The sequence below is a fragment of the Triticum urartu genome, chromosome 4A (assembly GCF_056163025.1).
Source record: "Triticum urartu cultivar PI428250 chromosome 4A, HENAU_Tu73, whole genome shotgun sequence".
Lineage (NCBI taxonomy): Eukaryota > Viridiplantae > Streptophyta > Magnoliopsida > Poales > Poaceae > Triticum > Triticum urartu.
The window spans coordinates 279,963,550-279,973,884 of NC_141876.1; the positions used below are offsets into that span (position 1 = coordinate 279,963,550).

Below are 10,335 nucleotides of genomic sequence, written 5' to 3' on the forward strand. Positions count from 1 at the left end.
TCGTCGTGTTGGGCCGGCTCCAGACTGATCTTCAGGGCACCAACCGGCGCATGGTGACGGGGTGCCTGGAGCTGATCTCGGGGTGGCTCTAGGCTGACTCGTCCGTCAGGACGGCCTGGGGCCAAGCCGAGGCTGCCATCACGGAGGGCAGGAGGGAGGCCGGTGTGGCCATGATGGCCCGTGACATGGCGCTGACCGATGCAGTGTCCGACACAGAGTGCTGCCGCACGGCGGAGGCCGAGCTAAAGGCCCTTCATGAGGAGCAGGCCGCCCGCTTCTGAGCACCCACAGAGGATTCACCCCCTCGAGAAGAAATTCATAAAGCTGCTACATGATTGTTACGTCGGCCCATCAAGAATGGTCCAGATACTGTCCTTGATCCACAATGGAGATGGTAGATTGAGTAGCATGCCCTACATACTGGCAGACGTCACAAATCTAAAGGCAAAGTACCATAGAGAGAGCGGGTTGGCTGACATAGAAGACACGATAGCCTACTTCCAAGAGAATGCAAAAGCGGATGCTGATTTCTTCTACAGGATAAGATTGGACGATGAGGACCGTGTTAGAAACATGTATTGGGTGGATGGTGCTGCAAGAAGAGCCTACAAACATTTCCATGATTGCATTTCGTTCGATGCGACATATCTCACAAATATGTACAAGATGCCCTGCGCTCCATTCATAGGAATAAATAACCACAATGGTCATTGCAGTTCCGTTGCGGGCTCGTTCAGAACAAAGATACAGATGGTTACACTTGGCTATTCAAAACTTTCTTGGAGTGCATGGGTGGACTTGCTCCAATGAACATAATAACAAACTAGGAGTTTAGCATGCGTGCAGGCATAGAGGAGGTCTTTCCATTGGCAGTGCACAGGCACTGCAGGTGGCATATTATCAAGAAGGCTGAGGAGATGCTAGGACCATTCTTTGCTGACCGTCCAGAGCTGCACAAGGCATTCGAGTTGTGTGTGGACCACAGCTTGACAATGGAGGAGTTTAAACGGAGCTGGACAGCTATGATTGAAACATATCAAGTCCAAGACAACTAGACACTTGCTAGCCTGTGGGAGAAGCGAATGTACTGTGTGCCGCCCTACTTCACGCAATGCTTTTTCCCATTTCTGCAGACTACGCAGCGCAGCGAGGGGTTCAATGCTGTTTTGAAGCGGTACATGAGCCCTGGCAACTCATTGCTGCAGTTTGCCAATCAATACACCCCTTTGCAACAAAATATACTGGGATCTGAGCTACAACAAGAAGCAAAGACCGCGCTCAAGCAGCCTAAATTGCTAACATATTTATCGATGGAAAGGCAGATGAGCAAGATATATACGAACAAGATTTTTAACAAGTGAATAATTTTACCGTTCTAATCTGCACAAGCATGAAGTTAGTAGGTGACATGTAGAATGCAATGCAGTTGCCAACTTTTTTTGACTTGCTGATCTTTTAAAAATAGCCAGTGAATACATTGTAAACATGTTATGTAGTTGACATGTGAAATCAACTATAGTTGCCATGTGGGTTGAACTATAGTTGCCATGTTTAATGAACTGTAGTTGCCGTCTGAAATGATGTACAGTTGACTTGTGACCCAAAACTGCCTTTGCCATGTTAAATGAACTGCATATGTCATGTTAAATGAACTGCATTTGCCATGCTAAATGTTATGCAGTTGCCATGTGAAATATCATGCAGTTTCCATGTGGAAACAAACAACACAAGAATAGATGTGGGAAAAAAATCAGCATTTCCATGCCATCATTGATGTTAGATACGTTTGGTATGTTACGACCTACATCAACATAAGGTGCTACAGAAACATCATATAAGAGTTTAACAAAAACATGCAGATTCCAGGAGGAAATAAAGCATGCCAGCATGTACACAACTTACCAGATGGATGTACATACGTTCAAGGTGTGTTCTCTCTTGGGCATGTCGGATTCAGAACCTGAAGACCCGGACAATGGAAGGAACTACTTCGTGAAGGCCTCGATAAACGAAGGCGGATACTACTGACAATGCTGCAAATTCGAACGGGACAACATTGTGTGCTGTCACATACTGAAAGTAATGGACATGGTCGCGGTAACGCGATTGCCCCGCCATTTCATACGTCGGTGATGGACTTGGGATGCTGACTATGCGTTGGGGCTACAAACATCAAATGCAGTTTTGGTTGTGCATGATGAGAGGCCAGAGGCAACCATGGAAGCTGTGAGGCACGTTGTGTTGTCCAAAAACTATGCTGAACTAATAGATGAAGCATGCAAGAGTGATGAGACAGCGAGGGTGGTAGAAAAACACAGGAAGGCCCTAAAAAGAGAACTTGATGAGATCAAAAAGAGGAAGGCTGAAGAAGCCTTACACAGGTTCCCCCGCACCTCAAGTGTGCCTTCATCCACGGGTCCATCATCTGAAAACTCGGAGGTAGGGTCTGGAACAGCAAGCACGCAAACCCAGGTCAGGAACCCGCCTTGTTCCATCACAAAATGGCGTCCAAAAGAGGTCAGGTAGGGTCTGGAACAGCAAGCACGCAAACCCAGGTCAGGAACCCGCCCTGTTCCATCACAAAATGGCGTCCAAAAGAGGTCAGATACAAATCGGGGTTGGAGATTCAAGAAAAAAAACAAGAAAACAAAGAAAGGGACGGGCAATCCATGAGCAACTCTGGAGGGATAGTTACTTGGGTGTTGGTGACATTTTTGTAAGGTAGATGGTCTAGATTTTTAAAAAATGGGAGAATGACTGTTGATCAACATCAGAACTTGACAGAAAATGACCTGAATCAGTGACTGCAATAGCCCCATGGGTGGTACTAAATTTGCCATGTTAATTATACAGAATCTGCCATGTTATTTCTACTTTATCTGCCATGTTATTTCTATTGAATCTGCCATCGCGTAGATTTCCGTTTAGTCAACACATTTTATTCCACGCATACCGTATTGTACGCATACTATGAAAAAACTAGTTGAAACAATCACATGCAAAAAACACAAGGTAATAATTGCTTATGAACTACCATGCTAACCGGTACAGTTAGTAATGCAAAAAACCCAAAAGCCAAAAAACAGAATGATTACTTTCACTAACCGTGTCTGATCAACTATATTTGCCATGTTTTTAGGCATCATAGACACATTCAAAACACCCGAATCATGCTACCAACCACAAACACATAACAATACTCAAACATAAAAGTAGCTGCTGTCACACCTAAGTAGGTTCACATCCACACATATATTACAAATATTCAATGTCACTCACATGCCACCACTATATACTAGGCTACGGGGGGATGCAGTCATAACATAGTGCACGGACATAGTTTTAAAAAGAACAAGTTGATACCTTACATTCCTCAGCCACAGAATGTAAGGTAGGCATGCGGTATGGAGAACCACGTGATCACTTGTACTTCTTGTTGGCTTTTTTGACATCTTCCTCTATGAACTCTCGTGCGTTGGCCTGCATGTTGAAATCTTCATTCATCAACCAATTCCATGTGTATATTTTGCAGAGCTCAACGACCATTGCAGCTGTGAGGACAGGGACCCGTCGGCCTTCCCACTTTGCAAGGTATTCCAACATGTGAAAGCCACAATCATGCCTATGAAAGAAAAGAATCAGGTCAACTCAAGAGAACAGAAAAAATCATAAACTTCAATGCAGAGATGACAAAAAGGTTTAGGGATTGGTGTGGAGGACACATGAAAAAATATAGTAATTACCGGTTTCCTTGCTTCGTAGTCGCGACATACTCGATTGGAAAAGACCGATCTGGACCCTTGAAGTTTCGTAGTGACGGTTCCATGTCTCTTTGAGGTTGTTGGTGAAGAATTCAGCATGTGTTGTAAGGTCTGCATCAGCTTCCGAACGCATTGAATCAAGCACCTCAAAATGTTGGTTCTTCAGGTCAAGGCAAATCGCGCAGTGGTGACCACACGTGTCATGTGGTTCCTATGGTGCAAGATCTTGGAACATGGGGAACAGTACCTACAAGTAAAATAAAGAGAAAAAAGCAGAGTTGAAATCAAAAACAACAAAATGATGTAGTAGGAACAATGATTTGAAAAGATATTGCCGGATGCAGTAAGGGGTACATGAATGAAAAAGCAGTGAGTGTCCATAAATGCGTCCGCAAAGAATGTTTATTTGCCATGTGTAATTAAAATAAGTTTCCATCCATGTATGAACAAGTTGCCAACTATTTTAATTGAAATTGCCACATAAGTTGCATTAAAAAAGCAATCAAACTTATTTTACATGGCAGCTGTTGCCACATGAAACATCTGTCACAGAAATAGTATGTAGCCCACATGTGAAGCATAGCTACTGAAAAAACATAGCATGGGACAAAAAATATGTGCAAACAAGGAGGAAACACTCACACATTTCTTCAGTGTGATCTTGAATTCACCATGCGCAGCAAAATGCTTCCTCGGGATTTTATGGTGGAAGTCACCATCCCATATTTTGCAGGTCACACTGTACTGCATGATCGTCTTGTCGGGAGAAATATCCATATGCCTGTTGATGAAGTCAATCCCACACGCAACTACATTCTTCGACATTTTACCAAGTGGCCTCATAGACTCGTCAAGATCACCCAAGTCGACATACGTCGCATCACATTGTATGATTTTGGTTCTGTCCAAACATGAGCTATATGAAAATGATATAACATGAAAGAATCATGTCTACTAAAATAAATTAAAAATAAAACGTAAACAAAGAATGGCTGGAATAGCAAAAGGAAAAAATAAGAGAAAAGTAAGTGAGGGGTTGTGTGGTGTGGACGTTACGCTTTCAGCTCCTTCATGTGCTTCCCTTGGACCTCGCTTTTCCAAAATGCTTGACAATATCATACAGGTGGTTCTGCTCCTTTGTGGCCTTGACTTCAGGCTCATAGTCATCCGCCGGTGGTGCGTGAACTACCCTATGCTGCCTCACAGATCCAGGGGTGGCACTTCTAACGGTATCATTGGATACCGATGCAACAGGCACGTTAGAACTTGATTGCCCCTGACCCCATGAGGACCTCCTCTTCAATGCTTCCTCCTGAATCCTATGGTAAGCTTCATCAAGTGATGGCAAAATCTCCTCAGGGGTGGCTGCAAGGATCAAACATCGGGTTATGATACTTGGAAACAACAACAAGTTTATTGTGAAAAAAGAATGCAAAATATGAAAATGTAGGTACAAAAAAGTGAGTTGCCATGTGGAGACAACTCCAGTTGCCATGTGTATTGCAATGTAGTTGCCATGTGGCAACAACTGTAGTTGCCAAGTAGATTGAACTGATGTTGCCATGTTGCAACAAATCCAGTTGCCATGTGCTTGGAGAATGGAATTGCAACATGGCAACAAATGTAGGTGCCATGTTGCGGCAACTCCAGTTGCCATGTGCATCTAATGAGATTTGCCATCACCAGTAAGAAACCAAAAAAGCTTGTGACAAACGTCAGACTAAAAAAATGTAGAAACAAATGATAAACAAAAAAAATGTACCTTGCACTATCAGCTCTGCAAACTTCACAGCCTTCCTGCCATCAGCCATTGGCTGCGCCATCATTGGGGCCATGCCTACCGGAAAGCAAAGGCAACAGGCACAGCATCTTGCACCACTGGTTCATCTTGAGTGCGATCGATGCCAAGGCTATAGCTCAGTGGGGTGAAGGCCATTTGGTGCCTCTCCACCCTACCAGGAGGATCGCAAACAAATTGCTTAGCAAAATCCAGGGTTGATAGATCAACAAACATTTCTGTCTCGTCTACTGCATTATCATCAGGCTTGTTTGTAGGGCGGGGCGTGCTCTCAGCGGTCTCAATCGCAACTTTCTTGCCAATCTTCTTGTTTGGGCTGTACGGGACACCAATGTTGGGGTTCTCCACGCCACTGAAAGGCACACTCTGCTCCGGACATTCACCTCTGTCAGTCATGCCCGGCTGCCACCTGCGTCAGTTGAACTCTGGACTTCTGTTTTCTCCATAACATTGCTTTTGGTAGGAGGTGGGAACAGTGTGGAAGCACGCACATAACCAGAGTCATCTCTGCTCCTCCTAGCTACATCTGGTGCATTGGGTATGGCTGCAGGATGCTTGCGGGGGCTATGACGCCTAGGTGGAAGACCAGCTCCCGCGACGGTCGCCGTAGCAACCTTTGGACTACCAAAAGCTGGAGCTGTTGTGCCATGAGTCTCGCATGTGGATGGCATCTCATTCTGAATTGTGGCTGCAGCCCCTTCTTTTGTGGGTGCAGAAGTACCAGCAGCCACACGCTTGGAATCCGTATCAGATGAGCAGGAATCTTCCTTACTTAGGTTGATTTGGGGAGCGTCCACTTCAACACTTGCTGATCGGGTGGCATTGGTCGCAGCAGTATCCCTCATTGCCAGCAAAGTGGGCAATATCTCAGTAGTCCTGGCAGATATTGACTCATCACTCCCAGATGTACGGATGCCTATTGTTGTAGCCTGCACATCTGCAACCGGCGGAGATGGTCGGCCTCTTGCATCAGAGCTAGTGGGAACAGTTGACGGTGCAACAACATTTTTGTCGACTAGAGCCTCATGATCATCTGAGTTGCCACTTGTCGACCACTTGGATGAATGCGTTTGAGTGGGTCTCTAGGGTTCTATTTGGTCATGCGTGTAGTAGTCTTCTTCACCCTGCAAGAAAGCACATGGAAGAGTAAAAAATTGAACAAAAATAGTTGCCATGGTAGTCATCTTAAAAAATGGAAAAAATGTGTGATGTGCTAGAGCTGCCATTTGAGAACAAGGTATGGATGAGCACACATGACAAATGTAGGTGGTGGAAGCCATTGGAAAGCTGCTAGTTGTCATATGAGTGGAATAGGAATTTCCATGTGGCATAGTTAGCAGTTTCCATGCAAAACAAGTAGGAGTTGCCATGCAGCAAAAAGTAAGATCCTGAGAAAACAGGAGTTGCCATGTGGAACTAATGTAGTAGCCCATGTGGCAAGCTGGACAGCTACATTGAAAAGTAGACGGTAGTTGCCGAATAAATGTATCAACTAAAATAGTTCTGTAAGATCTAGAATGCATAAAGCAAAAAAATAGCACTATGACAATGAATAAACAGGGAGAACCTACTTCTTGATTGACTTCCTCAAGTCTTTCAACACAACAGGATCCCCGGTGTTGGACGTTGACGCACGAGGAGACGACCTAGTGGAAGTGGTGTCACCAGCAGCGGGAGCACCCTTATTCAATCGGGCAGAAGCACGGGTTGGCATTGGTGCTTGTTTCTTCTTACCTGCTCGTCCACCAGCTGTAGCCTCACTGCACGTAGAAAAAATGGCAAAAAAGGGTACCAAGCGTGAGACGCAAAAATCATGCCGTGCTTAGAAAACAATGAAAAAAGAGTCGGTCTGTTAAAAAGGAGGGACCAACAAAACACAAAAAAAGATGTCAAACCTCCTCCTAGAAGCTACGGGATCAGTCCTAGACCTCTTGCCAACAGAGCCCTGCCCAACATCATCTGGAGCCCTGCCCCTCTTTGAAGGCGACACCCCCGTGTCTTTTGCAACTGAATGTTCAATGACTTTCTCTGGTGGGGGGGGACATTTGGTGCAGCCTTGTCCTTCTTACCACCTACACGAACTTCAACATGTTCATTGTCGTCGGTTTCATGTTGCACATTCTCCATGTCATTGTCGTTGTCCTTGTCGAGACCGGCATCTCCATCCAATTCATCTTGCGTGTCGGGGAGCTCCTAGGAGCTGTTGTACTCGTACCGGCCACGGCAACCAGTTGGCCGATGAGTCCGTTCTGTAACAAATGGTGTGAACTGCCTCGCAACCACGTCACTGTCAAATCCATTAAGTGCAGTCCACCCCTCAACCAACTTTCTGAGCAAGTTGGTCATGCCAGAAGCAAACTGCCCAACTAGATGCTCAACAGGTGCCCTCGCCTGAGCACAAAACAAAAAGTAGCAGTAAACCAAACATATTAGAGTCACGTGCATAGGAACAAATAAACCAAAACAACCATAGAGATATATCAAAAAATGAACGAGAAAAACAATTTCAAAAAACAAAACAAACATCCTTGATTACCTCAGCAGGAAAAGATGGGGCTGAATGCACATGCATCCATTACCAAAGTTTTGGGGCCCGCCAAACACGTTGTAGTCTATAGCATGCTTGGCCACCAGCTGAAAAACAGCAAAAACAACTAAGATGTAAGAGAGAAAATAAGGGAGAAGTGACTAACATAAGAAGTTTCGACACAGATGGCGGAGTTGCCGTGTGGGGTCAGACATGGGTGCCATGCGCATACATCCATGGCTAACAAGGTATTTATCTCTTATTAGCCACAGATGCTTGCCGTATGGGAATGTTTTCATATGTTATGCATCATCGAAATTGAAGAATTCCGTGCAAGAAAGGAGGCAGAACTAACCTGCAGCTTCCCATATTTCATATCAGTTATCTTGTCTGCGGCAAGCACAGCCTTGACAGCATCGTACGTCCACGCAGAGACAACAAACTTATGTGGAGGCGGCGGGCCTCCTATCCTAGTAAAGTCGACGGTGGACAGATCAAGATGATCAACGTACATGAGCTGGTATACACAATTGAAAAAGAAAAAAATATGTGAGTTGCCATCATGCTATGTTGAAAAAGAAGCTAATGTCGAGTCCTTCAATCATCAAGTTGAAGGGGAAAATGGAGGGAAAAGATTTGCCATCTATCTCTATTAGTTGCCATCATGCTGTGCTGGCAGTTGCCATCTTGTTATGCTGGTAGTTGCCACAAGCTCAACATCATGGTTGCCATGCAGATTGTATAAACAGAGAGTGGATATATGAAATGAACACTTTTTTGTATTGTTTAAAAATGCTATTGCCTTGTAGGCAGCACCCACAGATGCCATGGATCAAACAGAAGTCACTTTCATATGTGAAAAATTCACATAAACAATGAAAAACAAAGGGTTGCCATACATGATCTTGTAAAGTTCACACTTATCAACAGCTGCCGTGTTGATTTGGGGAAGCATTCAACCATGGTAAGTGTATTTGCCAAAGAGTATGAAAATAGTACCATCAAGTGCAAGCGACAGCCCTTCTGGTACATCTTGTTTGAGAATGCATCATGTAGGAAGTCCGCAATGAATTTACACCAATTTATGTTCTTCACGTCTTTCAGCTTTGCCTGCACAATACAATTTCAGGACAAAAAGTTGCCGCATCAGCATTCAAATGAAAAAGAATCAAAAAATTGGCAGTGACTGGCGTCGAGATGACATCAAAATCAAAAGATTAAAAGAAAGAAAGAAGTAGAGAGAGAGCATTCACCAGGATGGGGAAGCACTTGTTGCTTGGGCGAAGAGATGTGGTAGGCGCAAAACAACTAAGATTAGGTACATGAGGAGCTTCATCTTAAAAACCTCGCCATGGGTTTTCATGCCCTCCAGCGAAGTTGCCAGCACAGTCGTATTCGGCATGGATGCCATCCCAGGAAACAAATGGGCGAACAAGGCTTCCTCGATCTTATTGTTCACCTCATATAGGACTTTGATTTCTCCACGGGGCACACCCCAAGTGCAGAACGCGAATTCCTCATCCAAAGGCAGTCTTCCACGTCCCGGAATCACGAATTCCCTGGAGGCAGGATCATAAATCTCACCAAGCCAGTCGCATACAGGGTTCACTAGGTTCTTGCACCGAATATCCATCAGAGCATGCGTCCCCATCTCATCAGCAGCTCCCTTCTGCTCATCAGTAAATCCCTCGGTCAATATAGTTAGGTGTTCTTGCGAAGCCCTATTGCGATAATGTTTCTTCTTCTGCATAAAAGAAAAAAGGTCATTTGTTGCCATGTTTCAATATCGTGAAAATTTACTTTCTAACGGAAGATTGCAAACTCAATGTGACATTGAAAACATATGCAGGTGGAAAGTGACCTCATCGCCATCTTTTTTCTGACCAGTTGCGCGATTCTGTTGCGGTAACTCCATTGTCATCGTCTTGATGGTCGCCGCGAGCCATTGTGCTAAGGTAAGAACAAAACACACATTAGGGTGAAATGAAACATAGCTGAGAGATATAGAAAGAAATGCATAAAGTAAATATTCACTTGATATCTATGATGAATGAAAAATGAAAACTCTAATGGTTGCCCCAAAGGTTAAGCATCTGAAGAGGGAAGTAATTGCCATGTGCTGAACATGCACAAAAAGGCAGAAAAATAAATCAAAATGGAAAAGTAGTTACGGAAGCATGTCAACATGATGTGTATGAGCTTCTGAAGGAAGCAGTTGCCAGCTAGCAGAATCTACATGCCATATTGGC

At 44.5% G+C, this 10,335-nt stretch overlaps 2 protein-coding genes and 1 long non-coding RNA gene across 3 annotated transcripts; 1 reads left to right on the forward strand and 2 right to left on the reverse strand.

Annotated features, from left to right (window-relative positions):
• Window positions 1-357: 357 nt before the first annotated feature.
• On the forward strand, window positions 358-1,361 carry LOC147975597 (protein FAR1-RELATED SEQUENCE 5-like). The gene is made up of 3 exons (XM_087520502.1): window positions 358-589; window positions 847-1,040; window positions 1,134-1,361. The coding sequence occupies exons 1-3, from the start codon at window positions 358-360 to the stop codon at window positions 1,359-1,361; spliced, it is 654 nt and encodes a 217-aa protein (XP_087376628.1).
• Window positions 1,362-3,142: 1,781 nt separating this feature from the next.
• On the reverse strand, window positions 3,143-6,677 carry LOC147975598 (uncharacterized). Its single transcript, XR_015602058.1, has 5 exons — window positions 5,524-6,677; window positions 4,818-5,126; window positions 4,404-4,662; window positions 3,744-4,008; window positions 3,143-3,622 (listed from the first exon to the last, which is right to left on the reverse strand). It is a non-coding gene; the product is annotated as an uncharacterized LOC147975598 (long non-coding RNA).
• A 2,338-nt stretch (window positions 6,678-9,015) lies between these two features.
• On the reverse strand, window positions 9,016-10,019 carry LOC147975599 (uncharacterized). The gene is made up of 3 exons (XM_087519661.1): window positions 9,948-10,019; window positions 9,340-9,830; window positions 9,016-9,196 (listed from the first exon to the last, which is right to left on the reverse strand). The coding sequence occupies exons 1-3, from the start codon at window positions 10,005-10,007 to the stop codon at window positions 9,187-9,189; spliced, it is 561 nt and encodes a 186-aa protein (XP_087375787.1). The 5' UTR covers window positions 10,008-10,019; the 3' UTR covers window positions 9,016-9,186.
• Window positions 10,020-10,335: the final 316 nt, after the last annotated feature.